This window comes from Homarus americanus, unplaced genomic scaffold, assembly GCF_018991925.1.
Source record: "Homarus americanus isolate GMGI-L3 unplaced genomic scaffold, GMGI_Hamer_2.0 scaffold18753, whole genome shotgun sequence".
In the NCBI taxonomy this organism is placed as follows: domain Eukaryota; kingdom Metazoa; phylum Arthropoda; class Malacostraca; order Decapoda; family Nephropidae; genus Homarus; species Homarus americanus.
The window spans coordinates 5,978-21,865 of record NW_024713450.1 but is presented as its reverse complement, the minus strand read 5'-3'; the positions used below and the strand labels follow the sequence as shown (position 1 = coordinate 21,865).

General features: G+C 51.6%; 2 protein-coding genes across 2 annotated transcripts; one reads left to right on the top strand and one right to left on the bottom strand.

The window, feature by feature from the left end:
* The first annotated feature begins 8,154 nt into the window (after positions 1–8,154).
* On the top strand, positions 8,155–11,580 carry LOC121872059 (early nodulin-75-like). Its single transcript, XM_042374739.1, has 6 exons — positions 8,155–8,368; positions 8,798–8,912; positions 9,345–9,562; positions 9,655–9,839; positions 10,232–10,847; positions 11,408–11,580. The coding sequence occupies exons 1-6, from the start codon at positions 8,155–8,157 to the stop codon at positions 11,578–11,580; spliced, it is 1,521 nt and encodes a 506-aa protein (XP_042230673.1).
* Positions 11,581–13,834: 2,254 nt separating this feature from the next.
* Positions 13,835–15,451, bottom strand: LOC121872052 (loricrin-like). Its single transcript, XM_042374726.1, has one exon. It carries the CDS (start codon positions 15,449–15,451, stop codon positions 13,835–13,837), a length of 1,617 nt encoding a protein of 538 aa, XP_042230660.1.
* Positions 15,452–15,888: the final 437 nt, after the last annotated feature.

The following is a 15,888-nucleotide window of genomic DNA, read 5'->3' as shown; positions in this document are numbered from 1 at the left end:
TCAGATTATCCCTAACACAGGACCGTGACACTACACAGGACCTGTGACACTACAGGACCTGTGACACTACACCCGGAACATACCCAGGACCTGTGACACTACACCCAGGACCTGCCACTACACCCAGGACCTGTAACTACACCTGGACCTGCCACACACCACCCTGGACCTGCCACACACACACCCAGGACCTGCCACACTACACCCTGGACATACCCACACTACACTGGACCTGCCACACTACACCCTGGACACCACACACCCAGGACCTGCTACACCCCGGACACACTACACCCAGGACCTGTGACACCACCTGACACACCAACTGAGACCTGTGACCCCACCAGGACACCCAGGACCTGGCACTACACCTACAGACCTGTTACACCCTGGACCTGCCACACCTGGACACACACACCTGACACACCACCCAGGACCTGTCACACTACACCCAGGACCTGCACACACCTGGACCTGCCGCCTGACACCACACCCAGGACCTGCCACACTACACCCAGGACACCTACACCCAGGACCTGCCCACACTACACCCAGGACCTGCCACCACCACCTGGACACCACACACTCCACCCAGGCCCTGTGACACTACACTCTACACCAGGACCTGCCACACTACACCCAGGACCTGCCACCACCCAGGACCTGCCACACACCCTGGACCTGTGACACCACCCAGGACCTGCCACCACGGACCACCCCACCCACACCACACAGGACACCCCACACACTACACCCAGGACCTGGCACACTACACCCAGGACCTGCCCCACTACACCCAGGACCTGCCCCACTACCAGGACCTGCCACTACCAGACACCACTACACTCTACCTACACCCTGCCACTACACCCAGGACCTGCTTGCCACACTACACCCAGGACCTGCCACACTACACCCAGGACCTGCCACACTACACCCTGGACCTGTCCGTAAGTCATCGTCGTTCGTGTGAGTGTTGTCTCATCCTCAGCCAAGACATCAACCACCCACACAATGATCCCTCCTAACCTAACCTAACCTAACCTAACCTAAAGTAAGGTATCGTAGGGTAACGTAGCGTATCGTGGGGTAACGTAAGGTAACGTAAGGTAACGTAGGGTAACGTAACGAAGCCTAACCTAACCTGGCCTAACGTAGCGTAACGTAACATAACGTAACATAAAGTAACGTAGCATAAAGTAACGTAACGAAATGTAACGTACCGTAATGTAATCTAGCGTAACCTAATGTAACCTAACCTAATGTAACCTAATTTAACCTAACCTAACACAATTCGTGTGGTGTTGGAGCACTGAGGGCTGGGTGTGGTGTACAAGGGGCAATGTACAAGGGTTGGTGTACAAGGGTCAGTGTACAAGGGGCAGTGTACAAGGGGTGGTGTACAAGGGTCAGTGTACAAGGGTCAGTGTACAAGGGGCAGTGTACAAGGGGCAGTGTACAAGGGGTGGTGTACATGGGTCAGTGTACAAGGGGTGGTGTACAAGGGGTGGCGTACAAGGGTCAGTGTACAAGGGGTGGTGTACATGGGTCAGTGTACAAGGGGTGGTGTACAAGGGGTGGTGTACAAGGGGTGGTGTACAAGGGTCGGTGTACAAGGGGTGGTGTACAAGGGGTGGTGTACAAGGGGTGGTGTACAAGGGGCAGTGTACAAGGGTCAGTGTACAAGGGTCAGTGTACAAGGGGTGATGTACACTAAAAGGTGTACAAGGGGTTATCTCTGCCCTTTACACTTGTAATGATCCCGTGACCACAGCAGCACCACAGCAGCACCACAGCAGCAACACAGCAGCACCACAGCTGGACGGAGGCAGCTGAATGAGATTACTGCCTTGAGGTCAAATTCTTCTCTTCTATAAGTAAATTAGTGGTGAATGAGCGAGTACGGCTGCCTTCCCTGCCTCTCTCTCTCTCTCTCTCTCTCTCTCTCTCTCTCTCTCTCTCTCTCTCTCTCTCTCTCTCTCTATTTGTCTTCTATTTTTGTTTCTCTGTCTTTCCTTCCTCTCCGTCTCTCCTTTTATTTCCTTCTCCCTGCCTCTCCTTCTGTCTCTTTGTCTTGGTCTGTCTGTCTGTCTGTCGGTCTGTCTGTCTGTGTCTTTCTTTCTATCTCACTCTGATTGTTTGTGTCTTTCTGTTTCTTGCTCTCTGCCTGTGTATGTCTGTTTGTCTGTCTGTCTGTCTATCTATCTGTCTGTCTGTCTGTCTGTCTGTTTCTCAGCTTTTCCTCTCCCTCCTTTATCTGTCTTCCTGTTGTTCTTCTCTTCTACACTTTCCTTCATCAGCTCTGAGTGGCTGAACAATAAGAACAGTACTGGACCGAGAATGGAGCCTTGAGGGACGCCATACAAAATAGATGAGGAGTCAGATTATTAAGTGTTACGAGCAGATGATTTTAAGCTTGGACAGGTTGAGGAATAGTCCGACTGTGAACTGACTATTTGTAGAATGTGTAGTAACTTGAAATTATAGGCAGTGATTACGAGGATGAAGGAGGAAGATACAAGATAAGGAAAGTCCGTGTCTGACGAAGGCACAGGCGAATGGAGGGTTGTGAGGAGAGGGACGACCAAACTGGTGGTGAAAAAAGACAACAAAACGACAACAGTAAAGTGCAAGAACTCTTTTAGTCCTTTGATAGATGGACTGGACGTTAGCAGGGACAGGGCTGACAAGGAAGGTACAAAAACCCTAATTGCTGGTGATTCCCAGGTACTGTACCTGGATAGAGCTTTCTGTGACAAAAATAGAAATAGGATGAGGGTGTGTTTGCCAGGAGCTGGGGTGGGGGATATAGTTGACAGGATGGACAATATCTTGTCTGGTAATGGGAACAAACCCATTATCTGCCTCAGTGCAGGAGGCAATGATATTGGTCGGTGTAGGAGCGAGGAGCTTCTTGATAAGTTCAAGACAGCTATAGAACGTATTAGGACTAAGGGCGGGATCCCTATCATATTTGATGTCCTGCCTAGAAGGAGAGTTGGCAATGTATGGTTGTCAATGGCAGCTGGTGTCAATGGTTGTCTTGATAGATATTGCAAGTCAATATCAGACCCATTCATTGACAATTGGGGCAACTTTTACAGGAGAAGGGACCTTTAGCGCTAGGGATGGGGTGGCAAACTTGGCTGGCTCTCTCGAGAGGGCAGTTCAAAAGATGTCGCTGTCTTTAAACTGCTAGGGGAATATGTGAGCATGGGAATCGAGGAGATTGCAGTAGGGGCAGGTAAACAAAAGAAGAAGTTACAGAGAAGTAGTGTTAGGAATGATCACAAAACTAAATTAGGCAGGGAGTTTAAAGGTAATCGCGACAAAGGGAGGACTCAGATTACGACTAACCTAAATGTCTACTACGCAAACAGTAGAAGTATGAGAAACAAAATGGCTGGCGTTGGTATGTTCCTAAAAAATCGATATAATAGCATTCACCTAGACTTACGTGAGTTACCTGTCGAATACCAAATTACAGGTTACAAATTACTCCATACCGGTAGGCAGATTAGGAAAGGAGGTGGAGTAACAATCTATGTCAGGGATAATCTGAAGAGTGACATGAATAAGGAAATAAAAACTGAACTGAAAACAGAAATAAATTTGGATATAATCAACCAATGGTAAGGAAAATATTAATCATAGGAGTAATTTATAGACTACCTAATCCTGGAGTTAATGAGCGACTTATTTGGGATGAAATGCGCAGGGCATCCAGACACAGCAAAGTCTGTATAGTAGGCGACTTTAACTTTAGCCAAATAGACTAGACCGACCTTACAAGTAACTCAGAATCAGAGGATTTTCTTGAAACAGTTCAGGACTGTTTCCTAAGTCAACATGTAACCGAACCCGCCCGGGGTAATAATATACTCGATTTAGTTCTGTCAAACAGAAAACCTCGATAATAATGTCAAGGTAGGGAACGAACTTGCTAACAGCGATCACAAAGAAATAAGATTCAGATTAGAATTTAATTGCAGTCGCAAGGAAAATACCATTAGTGTCCTATATATCAGAAGGGAATACTTTGATAGTTTGAAAAGGCAGCTGAGAGACGGAACATCACGTTTGGGGGTGAATTACATGACCTCACATGAGGTTGTCTCACACACACTGTATCCACAGAGGGCGACTTCACTTTACCTAAGAACATGAGAACACAAGAAAATAAGGAGTCTGCAATAGGCAGCTCCTGTCGAGAGTTACTACCACTCTCTATCATCCATGAATCTATCTAGCCTCCTTTTGAAACTTTCCAGCGTTCCAGCACTTACTACAAAGTTGCTAGGCTTGTTCCACTCGTCCACCACCCTATTTGTGAACCAGTTCCTTCCTATCTCCCTCCTAAACCTAAACTTATCCAATTTAAATCCGTTGCTCCGAGTCCTATCTTGCTCGTATATTATAAGAACTTTATCTATATCCCCTTTATTGATTCCTTTCACCCACTTAAATACTTCTATCATATCTCCCCGCACTCTTCGTCTTTCTAGGGAATACAAGTTTAGTTTCTTTATCCTATCTTGATATGGAAGGTTTCTCGGTCCCGGAATCATTTTCGTCATTCTTCGCTGCACCGACTCTAGTGAATTGATATCCATTCTATAATAGGGGCACCAGAACTGAACCGGCTAATCGAGGTGCGGCCTGACTAGCGCAAGATATAGTTGCAATAAGACCTCTGCACTCTTATTACTTACACTTCTATAAAACCCAATTCTCTGTTTGCTTTATTTCGAACATTAACGCACTGTTTTCTAGGCCGTAGGTCCGGGCTTACAAGTACCCCTAGGTCTCTTTCACAAGTCGACTTCTCTAGGTTGATGTTGTTAAGGCTGTATACATTGACAGTATTTGTTCTTCCAATATTAAGTACGCTGCACTCGCTGGTGTTGAATTTCATTTGCCATTTTTCTGACCACCCCTGCAGTTCATTTAAATCCTCCTGTAGTGCATTTGCATCCTGCCCTGAATTAATCTGCCGCCCTATTTTGGTGTCATCAGCAAACTTGCTTATGTCACTGCTGATCCCAGTGTCTAGATCGTTTATGTAGATTATGAACAAGAGTGGGCCTAGTACTGACCCCTGGGGAACCCCACTACACAGCCCCACTCAGATTTAACACCATCTACGCTGACCCAATGCGTTCTATCGGTGAGCCATGATTTTATCCAATTTAAAAATTTCCCCTCGATACCATGAGCCTTAACTTTTCTCAGAAGCCTCTGATGCGGTACTCTGTCAAATGCTTTGCTAAAGTCTAAGTAAATAACATCGTAATTTTCGTCATTATCTACTACCTCGAAGACTAATCTACTACCTAGAAGACCTGGAGACCTGGAGACCTGACAACGATAACCTCACAAAATATGACGGTTGAGGATGACTTGATCACGAGATGTGAAGTTGACGAGTTCCACGACAATTTAATTAATGAGTTACTTAATGCACAAAGGCAGAACATACCATACAAAAAACTCAGATTAATTAACAATGACCCTAAATGGATAAATAATTATTTAAAGAACATCATTGGACAAAGGAAGGCTATGGGTAAGAGAATAAATCGTGGTGAAGTTTACCTCCGAGATTATTACAAGGTATTGGCCGGTGGGGTTAAGACCGAGATAAGAAATGCAAAGAGGAATAATGGACTGAAGGTAGCAAGAGAGGTGAAGTCAAATCCCAAGGGAATGTTTCAGATGTATCTAACCAAAACACGAGACAAGATTGGCCAATACAGTCAGATACCGGCGAGCTAACTGATGACGACGGAGAAATGAGCAATAATTCTAAATAAATATTTTTCAACAGTTTTCACCACCGAAAATTTAAACATGATACCCGAGGCACCGACTCTATTCAGAGATAGAGAAGAAAATATATTAATCGAGATAGTAGTGACTAGTGACGATGTTAGTAAGCAAATAGACAAACTAAAGCCTAATAAGTCACCTGGTCCTGATAAGATATTTGCCAGAGTATTAAGGAAGAATTTAGTATGCCCTTAGCAAAGTTGTTTAACATGTCCTTAAAAACGGGTATACAGTATTACCTGAATCATGGCGGATAGCGAATATGATACCGATTTTCAAGAAGGGAGATAGATCAATATCCTCTAACTACCGTCCAATCAGTTTAACATCAATTGTAGGCAAATTGCTGGAAACGATAATTTCAAACTTCAAATGTTTGTATATTTGTTTAAATAATGAAGAAAACTATATTGATGAATTGGCAACTCGGCTACAACCACAGCTGCCACAAGATTCTCACAGCAATTATACGAACATTTGGAAACTTCTCATGACCTCAAATAACAATGAAGAGTTTATTATTATAAAAATTCTACTTCTGGTTTGTTTACTATTTATCCTGACAGTGATACAGCCGAAAATAGATCCACCAATCACCTTTACATAGAGCCTTCCTTTACCAAGTATTGACAGGTAAAATTGCGAACAAGAGACCCAGGGTGGGGTTGGTGCATCTTTGGCTGAGTGCACAGTCATCCAAAAAAGTCCTGTCGCGAACCACGAACCCAGAGATTCAGACTCGTAAACCCGAAGCAGTAGAAACTGATACATTATTCTGTCCATAAATGCTTCGGATTCAAGAGTCTGAATCTCGGGGTTCATGGTTCGCGACAGGACTTTTTTGGGTGACTGTACCTTGGCAGTGCAGGTATACAGTGTACCTAGACAGTGCAGGTATATAAACAATGTATCTAGACAGTACAGGTATATAATCAATGTATCTAGACAGTGAAGGTATATAAACAATGTATAGAGACAGGGGCCCATTGCAACCCCATTGCAAGTTCGCCCCATTGCAGTTGCACATGCCCAGTTCGCCCCATTACAGTTCGCCCATTACCCAAGTTCGCCCCATTGCAAAGTTCGCCCCATTACCAAATTCGCCCCCATTGCAATTCGCCCCCATCGCAAATTCGCCCCCCCATAGCAAGTTCGCCCATCGCAAAGTTCGCCCCCATCGCAATTCGCCCCCATTGCAGTTCGCCCCATTACCGTTCGCCCCATTACCAGTTCGCCCCCCTCATTGCAAGTTCGTCCCCCCTCATTGCAAGTTCACCCCCCATTACCAAATTCGCCCCATTGCAATTCTTCCCCATTGCAATTCGCCCCCATTGCAGAATTAACCCCTATTGCAAGTTCACCCCCCATTGCAAAGTTCGCCTCCCCATTGCAAGTTCGCCCCCTCATTGCAAGTTAGCCTATTGCATTCAACCCCCCCATTGCCAAGTTCCCCCCCCATTGCAGTTCGCGCCCCCCATTACCAAGTTCGCGCCCCATTGCAGGATTCGCCCCCATTGCAAGTTCATCCCCCATTGCCAAGTTCGCCCCATTGCAAGTTCGCCCATTGCAAGTTCGCCCCATTGCAAGTTCACCCCCATTGCAAATTCGCCCCCATTGCAATTCGCCCCATTGCAATTCGCCCCATTACCAGTTCGCCCCCTTGCAATTCGCCCCATTGCAAATTCGCCCCCATTCCCAAGTTCGCCCCATTGCAAGTTCGCCCCATTGCAAGTTCGCCCCCATTACCAAGTTCCCATTGCATTGAGATTCGCTGCAAGTTCGCCCCCATTACCAGTTCGCCCCATTGCAAGTTCGTCCCATAACGAGTTCGTCCCATAGCAGGTTCGTTTCATAGCAGTTTCGTTCATAGCAACTGTCCCATAGCAAGTTCGTACCATTGAGCTCGCCCCATCGCAGGCTCGCCCCCATCGCAGGCTCGCCCCATCGCAGGCTCGTCCCAGACAGGCTCCCCATCGCGAGCTCCCCCATCGCAGGCTCCCATCGCAGGCTCCCCCATCGCAGGCTCCCCATCGCAGGCTCGCCCATCATAGAGTTCGCCCCAATGCAAATTCGCCCATTGCAAGTTCGCCCCATTGCAAGTTCGCCCCAATGGATTCGCCCCATTGCAAGTTCGCCCCATTGCAAGTTCGCCCATACCAAGTTCGCCTTATGCAAGTTCGTCCCTAGCAAGCTCGCCCTTAGATTCGCCCCCATTGCAGATTCGCCCCCCACAGCAGGCTCTCCCCCAGCAAGCTCGCCCCCACAGCAAGCTCGCCCCCTTACAGGCTCGCCCCCCAGCAGGCTCGCCCCCCACAGGCTCGCCCCATGCTCGCCCATAGTGAAACCCGCTCCATAGCAGGCCTCGCCCCTCCACATGCAGGCTCGCCCCATTGCAAGTTCGCCCCTTTTAGCAAGTTCGCCCCTTGCAAGTTCGCCCATTGCAAGTTCGCCCGCATTGCAAGTTTGCCCCATTACAAGATTCGCCCCATTGCAAGTTTTCGCCCCGCCAGCAAGTTCGTCGCAGCAGAGTTCGTCCCATGTAAGTTCGTTTCATAGCAAGTTCATTCCGCCGCAAGTTTGTTCCAGCAACTTCGTCCCATGCAAGTTTGTTCCATAGCAGGCTCGCCCCATCGCAGGCTCGCCCCATCGCAGGCTCGCCCCATCGCAGGCTCGCCCCATCGCAGGCTCGCCCCATCGCAGGCTCCCCCCATCGCAGGCTCGCCCCATAGCAGGCTCGCCCCATAGCAGGCTCGCCCCCCTTTGCGAGTTCGCCCCCCTTGCACCGCAGTTCGCCCCTTTGCGATTCGCCCCTTTGCGAGATTCGCCCCCTTTGAGATTCGCCCTTTGCGAGATTCGCCCCTTTGCAGATTCCCCTTTGCAGAGTTCCCCCTTTGCGAGATTCCCCCCTTTGCGAGTTCCCCACAGATTCCCTTGCAGTTCGCCCCATTCAAGAATTCGCCCATTGCAGGTCCGATTCGCCCCATGCAAGTTCGCCCATTGCAGGTTCGCCCCATTGCAGGTTCGCCCATTGCCGAGTTCGCCCTTGCAGGATTCGCCCATTGCGGGATTCGCCCCATTGCGAAGTTCGCCCCATTGCGGATTCGCCCCATAGCAGATTCGCCCCATTGCAGATTCGCCCCATAGCAGAGTTCGTCCCGCCAGGTTCGTCCCATGCAGGTTCGTTCCGCAGCAGGCTCGCTCCATAGTTGGCTCGCCCCATAGCAGGCTCACCCATAGCAGGCTCGCCCCCATAGCAGGCTCGCCCCATGGCAGGCTCGCCCCATAGCAGGCTCGCCCCCACCAGCAGGCCAGCCCCCACAGCAGGCTCGCCCCCGCCAGCAAGTTCGCCCCCATAGCAAGTTCGCCCCTTTGCAAGTTCGCCCTATGCAAGTTCGCCCCTTTGCAAGTTCGCCCCATTGCAAGTTCTCCCCATTGCAAGTTCGCCCTTTTTAAGTTCGCCTTTGCAAGTTCGCCCCTTTGCAAATTCGCCCCATTGCAAGTTCGCCCCATTAAAGTTCGCCCCATTGCAAGTTCGCCCCATTGCAAGTTCGCCCCCTTAAGTTCGCCCCATTACAAGTTCGCCCCATTGCCAAGTTCGCCCCATTAAGTTCGCCCCCATTGCAATTCGCCCCCATTGCAAGTTCGCCCCATTGCAAGTTCGCCCCATTGCAAGTTCGCCCCATTGCAGGTTCCCATTGCAAGTTCCCCCATCAGCAGTTCGTCCCCATAGCAGGTTCGTTTCATAGCAGAGTTCGTTCCACCGCAACTTCGTCCCGCCCGTTCCGCTGACAGGCTCGCCCCATAACTGGCTTCGCCCCATCGCAGGCTCGCCCCATCGCGAGCTAGTCCCACACGAGCTCCCCATCGCAGGCTCCCCATCGCAGGCCCATCTGAGCTCCCCATCGCAGGCTCCCCATGGGCTCCCCATCGCAAGTTCGCCCCATTGCAAGTTCGCCCCATTGCAAGTTCGCCCCATTGCAAGTTCGCCCCAATGCCAGATTCGCCCCATTGCAAGTTCGCCCCATTGCAAGTTCGCCCCATTGCAAATTCGCCCATTGAGATTCGCGTCCCACTAGCCAGGCTCTGCCCCCACTGCAGATTCGCCCCCATAGCAGGCTCGCCCCCACAGCGAGCTCGCCCCCACAGCACGCCATTTAGCACGCTCGCCCCCCCACCATGGGCTCGCCCCCACAACCAGATCGCCCCATAGTGAGCTCGCCCCCATAGTAGGCTCGCTCCATAGCAGGCTCGCCCCATGCGGGCTCGCCCCATAGCAGGCTCGCCCCACATAGGCTCGCCCCATAACCAAGTTCGCCCCTTTGCAAGTTCGCCCCTTTGCAAGTTCGCCCCTTTGCAAGTTCGCCCCATTGCAAGTTCTCCCCATTGCAAATTCGCCCCATAGCAAATTCGCCCCTTTGCAAGTTCGCCCCTTTGCAAGTTCGCCCCTTGCAAAATTCGCCCCATTACCAAGTTCGCCCCATTGCAAGTTCGCCCCATTACCAAGTTCGCCCCCATTACCAAGATTCCCCCCATTGAGTTCGCCCCCATTACCAAGTTCGCCCCCATTTACCAAGTTCGCCCCATTACCCAAGTTCGCCCCCATTGCAAGTTCGCCCCATTGAGATTCGCCCCCATTGCAAGTTCGCCCCATTGCAAGATTCGCCCCATTACCAAGTTCGCCCCCATTGCAAATTCGCCCCATTGCAAAGTTCGCCCCCATTGCAAGTTCGCCCCATTGCAAGTTCGCCCCATTGCAAGTTCGCCCCCATTACAAATTCGCCCCATTGCAAGTTCGCCCCATTGCAAGTTCGCCCCCATTGCAAATTCGCCCCATTACCAAGTTCGCCCCCATTGCAAATTCGCCCCATTACCAAGTTCGCCCCATTGCAAGTTCGCCCCCATTGCAAGTTCGCCCCCCATTAAGTTGCCCCCCATTACCAAGTTCGCCCCCATTACCAAGTTCGCCCCATTGCAATTCCTTACATTGCAATTCGCCCCCATTGCAAATTCGCCCCCATGCAAGTTCGCCCCCATTGCAAATTCGCCCCATTTACAAGATTCGCCCCATTGCAAATTCGCCCCATTGCAAATTCGCCCCCATTGCAAAATTCCCCCATTGCAAAATTCACCCCCGTGCAATTCGCCCCATTACAAATTCGCCCCCATTACAAATTCGCCCCATTGCAAATTCGCCCCATTGCAAATTCGCCCCATTACAAATTCCTTCCATTGCAAGTTCCCCCCATTGCAATTCGCCCCATTACCATTCGCCCCATTGCAAATTCGCCCCATTGCAAGTTCGCCCCCGTTGCAAGTTCGCCCCGTTGCAAGTTCGCCCCGTTACCAAGTTCGCCCCCGTTGCAAGTTCGCCCCCATTGCAAATTCGCCCCCGTTACCAAATTCACCCCCGTTGCAAATTCGCCCCGTTACCAAGTTCGCCCCTTGCAAATTCACCCCATTGCAAATTCGCCCATTTGCAAATTCGCCCCGTTACCAGAAATTCACCCATTACCAAATTCGCCCCCTTGCAAATTCGCCCCGTGCAAAATTCATACATTGCAAATTCACCCCGTTGCAGATTCCCCGTTACCAAAATTCCCCGTTGCAAGATTCGCCCCCATTGCAAATTCGCCCATTAAGTTCGCCCCTTTGCAAGTTCGCCCCCATTGCAAGTTCGCCCCGTTGCAAGTTCCCCGATTGCAAGATTCGCCCCGTTGCAAGTTCCCCCCATTGCAAGATTCGCCCCATTGAAATTCGCCCCCATTGCAAATTCGCCCCCATTGCAATTCGCCCGTTACAAATTCACCCCATTGAATTCGCCCCATTACCAATTCATTACCAAAATTCCTCCATTGCCAATTCACCCCCCATTACAATTCGCCCCTTGCAAATTCACCCCATTGCAAAATTCGCCCCATTGCAAATTCGCCCCATTACAAAATTCGCCCCATTACCAAATTCACCCCCATTACAAATTCACCCCTCCATTGCAAATTCGCCCCATTGCAGATTCGCCCATTTCATCCCCCATTGCAAGTTCGCCCCCATTGCAGGATTCGCCCATTGCAGGTTCGTCCACGTCAACGGTTCGTCCGTAACAGGCCGCCGACGGCTTTGAACACAACGAACACGGCGGCGGCGCAGACACTGGCGACTGAACAACGGCTGGAACACCAGCGACACCGACACTGGCGGCGACACCGGCAGAAAACGTTCCGCCGTGAAAAACGCTGGCGGCGTGTTTGCCAACGGCACTGTTCCGTAACGGCTGGCGGGTCGCGGGCAAAAACGACTGTTCCGCGGCGTTTGCGGCGGCGTTTCCGGCGGGCGTTTCCATAACGTTCCGCTGGCAGACGCGTTCATAAACGGCGTTCCGGCGGCGTTTCCATAAACCGACTTTGTTTCCATAACAACTGGTCACAGGTTTGTTCCATAACAGAAATTTCCTTTATCAGAGTTCATCATAAATTTAACACACAAGTTCAAACCCTTTAGAATAAACATAAGTTATACATTCCATTTATTTGATTCCATTCCATTCCCTTTGATTCCATTCCAAGTCACGGCAAAGTTCAATTCACATGAGACAGGGGATCCCATAAATGAGGTTCTTTATAAACGAACCTTTATAAAGAAAGCGGGCTTGCAAGAGCCTTGCCAGCAAGGTTCGCGCAACAGTTTAAGCAGAGTTCTTGCGGAGTTCTTTACACAGTTTTGAAATTTTCTTGCTGATTTTCTTGGCATTTGCAGTTCCTTTAAGTTCTTCCATTACAGGTTGAGGACTAGTCCCCATTGCGGACTAATTACCGGATACACTTCCATTGGGTTTCGATTCCATTGCAGTTCCAACCCCACAGGACACAGTTCAAGTTCCTTTGATTCCTTTGACACATTCCTTTAAGTTCATGCCAGTTCATTGGGTGCTTGTTATTTTAGTGCTTTGTTTGAGTTCACTTTACAGTTCTTTGACACAGTTCTTTTGCTGAGTTCTTCCATTCCCCATTGAAATTCCAACCCCATTGCAAATTCGCCCCATTAAATTCGCCCCCCATTACAATTCGCCCCATTGCAAGTTCGCCCCATTACAAGTTCGCCCCATTGCAAGTTCGCCCCCGCAAGTTCTTCCCCATTGCAAGTTCGCCCCATTGCAAGTTCGCCCCCATTACCAAGTTCGCCCCATTGCAAGTTCGCCATTGCCAAGTTCCTCCGTGCCAAGTTCGCCCCCATTGCAAGTTGCCCCATGCAAGTTCGCCCCCATTGCAAATTCGCCCCGTAACAAGTTCGTCCCATGTGAGTTCGTCCCATAATAAATTCGTTTCTCATGAAATTCATTCCACCTAAATTTGTTCCATACAACTTCGTCCCGCCAGTTGTTCCAAAATTGTTCCTGCAGGCTCGCCCATCACCAGGCTCGCCCCATCCCAGACTCGCCCATCGCAGGCTCCCCATCGCAGGCTCGCCCCGCCGCAAGCTCGCCCCCATAGCAGGCTCGCCCGAGTTCGCCCCTTTGCAATTCGCCCTTTGCGATTCGCCCTTTGCATTCGCCCCTTTGTGAGTTCGCCTTTGCAGTTCGCCCATTGCGGAGTTCGCCCTTTGCGAGTTCGCCCCTTTGCAGTTCCCCCTTTGCATTCGCCATTGCAATTCGCCCATTGCAAATTCGCCCATTGCGAATTCGCCCATTGCCGGTTCGCCCATTGCAGTTCGCCCATTGCGGGTTCGCCCCATTGCAGTTCGCCCATTGCAGTTCGCCCATTGCAATTCGCTCCATTGCAGTTCGCCCCATTGCGATTCGCCCCATTGCAATTCGCCCCATTGCGAAATTCGCCCCATTGCAAATTCGCCCCATTGCGAAATTCGCCCCATTGCAGTTCGCCCCATTGCAGAATTCGCCCCATTGCAAAATTCGCCCCATTGCAAATTCGCCCATTGCGAGATTCTTCATCCTGAGTTGCGTCCCGCAGCGAGTTCGTCCCATAGCAGGTTCGTCCCTGCAGTTCGCTCCATGTTAGCTCGCCCCAAGCTCGCCTTCCCCATAGCAGGCTCGCCCCTGCGGGCTCGCCCCATAGCAGGCTCGCCCCCATAGCAGGCTCTCCCCTGCCAAATTCGCCCCATTGCAGGCTCGCCCCATAGCAAGTTCGCCCCCTTGCAAGTTCGCTTGCCACAAGTTCTCCCCATTTAAATTCGCCCCTTGCAAGTTCGCCCCATTGCAAGTTCGCCCCTTACAAAGTTCGCCCCATTGCAAGTTCGCCCCATTGCCCAATTCGCCCCATTGCAAGTTCGCCCCATTGCAAATTCCATTACTGCAAGTTCTTCCTTCCCCCATTGCAAGTTCGCCCCCATTGCAAGTCGCCCCCATTGCAAGTTCGCTCTGCAATTCGCCCCCATTGCAAGATTCCCCCCATTGCAAGTTCGCCCCATTGCAAGTTCGCTTCCCATTGCAATTCCCCCATGCAAATTCGCCCCATTGCAGGTTCGCCCCCATTGCAAATTTCGTCCCATAGCAAATTTCGTCCCCTGCAGGTTCATTTTCTGCCATAAGTTCGTTCCCCATTGCTTCTCGTCCCACCTTAAATTCCTTTCGTCCTGCTAGGCTCGCCCCATCGCAAGCTCGCCCCATCGCAGGCTCGCCCCATCGCAGGCTCGCCCATCGCAAGCTCCCCCCATCGCAGGCTCCCCCATCGCAGGCTCCCCCATCGCAGGCTCCCCATCGCAGGCTCCCCCATCGCAGGCTCCCCCCCATCGCAGGCTCGCCCCATCGCAAGTTCGCCCCAATGCAAGTTCGCCCCATTGCAAGATTCGCCCCATTGCAAGTTCGCCCCATTGCAAGTTCCGTCCCAGCAAGCTCGCCCCCAGCAGGTTCGCCCCCCCCACAGCAGGCTCGCCCCCACCAGCACGCTCGCCCCCCCACCAGCACGCTCCCCCCCACAGGCTCGCCCCCCACAGCAGGCTCGCCCCCATAGTAGGCTCGCCCCCCATAGTGAGCTCGCCCCACAGCAGGCTCGCCCCATAGCAAGATTCCTTGCCTTACAAGTTCGCCCCTTGCAAGTTCGCCCTTCAAAAGTCGCCTCCTTGCAAGTTCTCCCCCATTACAAGTTCTCCCCATTGCAAGTTCTCCCCATAGCAATTCGCCCTTTGCAAGTTCGCCCTTTACCGTGCGCCCCTTTGCAAGTTCCTTATTGCAAGTTCTCCCCCCATTGCAGATTCGCCCCATTGCAAGTTCTCCCCATTGCAAGTTCGCCCCATTGCAGTTCGCCCATTGCAAGTTCGCCCCATTGCAAGTTCGCCCCATTCCAATTCGCCCCATTGCAATTCGCCCCATTTGCGTTCGCCCCATTGCAATTCGCCCATTACAGTTCGCCCCATTTGCAAGTTCGCCCCATTGCAAGTTCGCCCCATTGCAAGTTCCCCCCATTGCAAGTTCGCCCCATTGCAAGTTCTTCCCCCCATTGCAATTCGCCCCATTGCAGTTCGCCCCCATTGCAAGTTCGCCCCATTTGTCCAAGTTCGCCCCATTGCAAGTTCGCCCCATTGCAAGATTCCCCCATTGCAAGTTCGCCCCATTGCAGGTTCGCCCATTGCAGGTTCGCCCCATTGCAGGTTCGTCCATGTGAGTTCGTCCCATAGCAAGTTCGTTCCATAGCAACTTCGTCCCGTAGCATTCGTTCCATAGCAGGCTCGCCCATGCAGAGCTCGCCCCATCGCAGGCTCGCCCCATCGCAGGCTCGCCCCATCGCAGGCTCGCCCCAACGCAGGCTCCCCCTATCGCAGGCTCCCCCATCGCAGGCTCCCCCCATCGCAGGCTCCCCCATCGCGGCTCGCCCCATCAGCAAGTTCGCTATGCAAGTTCGCCCCATTGCAAGTTCGCCCCATTGCAAGTTCGCCCCATGCAAGTTCGCTTGCAAGTTCCCTTCCCAAGTTCGTCCACAGCAGGCTCGCCCCCCAACAGGTTCCCCCCACAGCAGGTTCGCCCCCCCACCAGGCTCGCCCCACAGCAGGCTCGCCCCCCCACCTCGCTCCCCCCCCACAGCAGGCTCGCCCCCACAACAGGCTCGCCCCCGA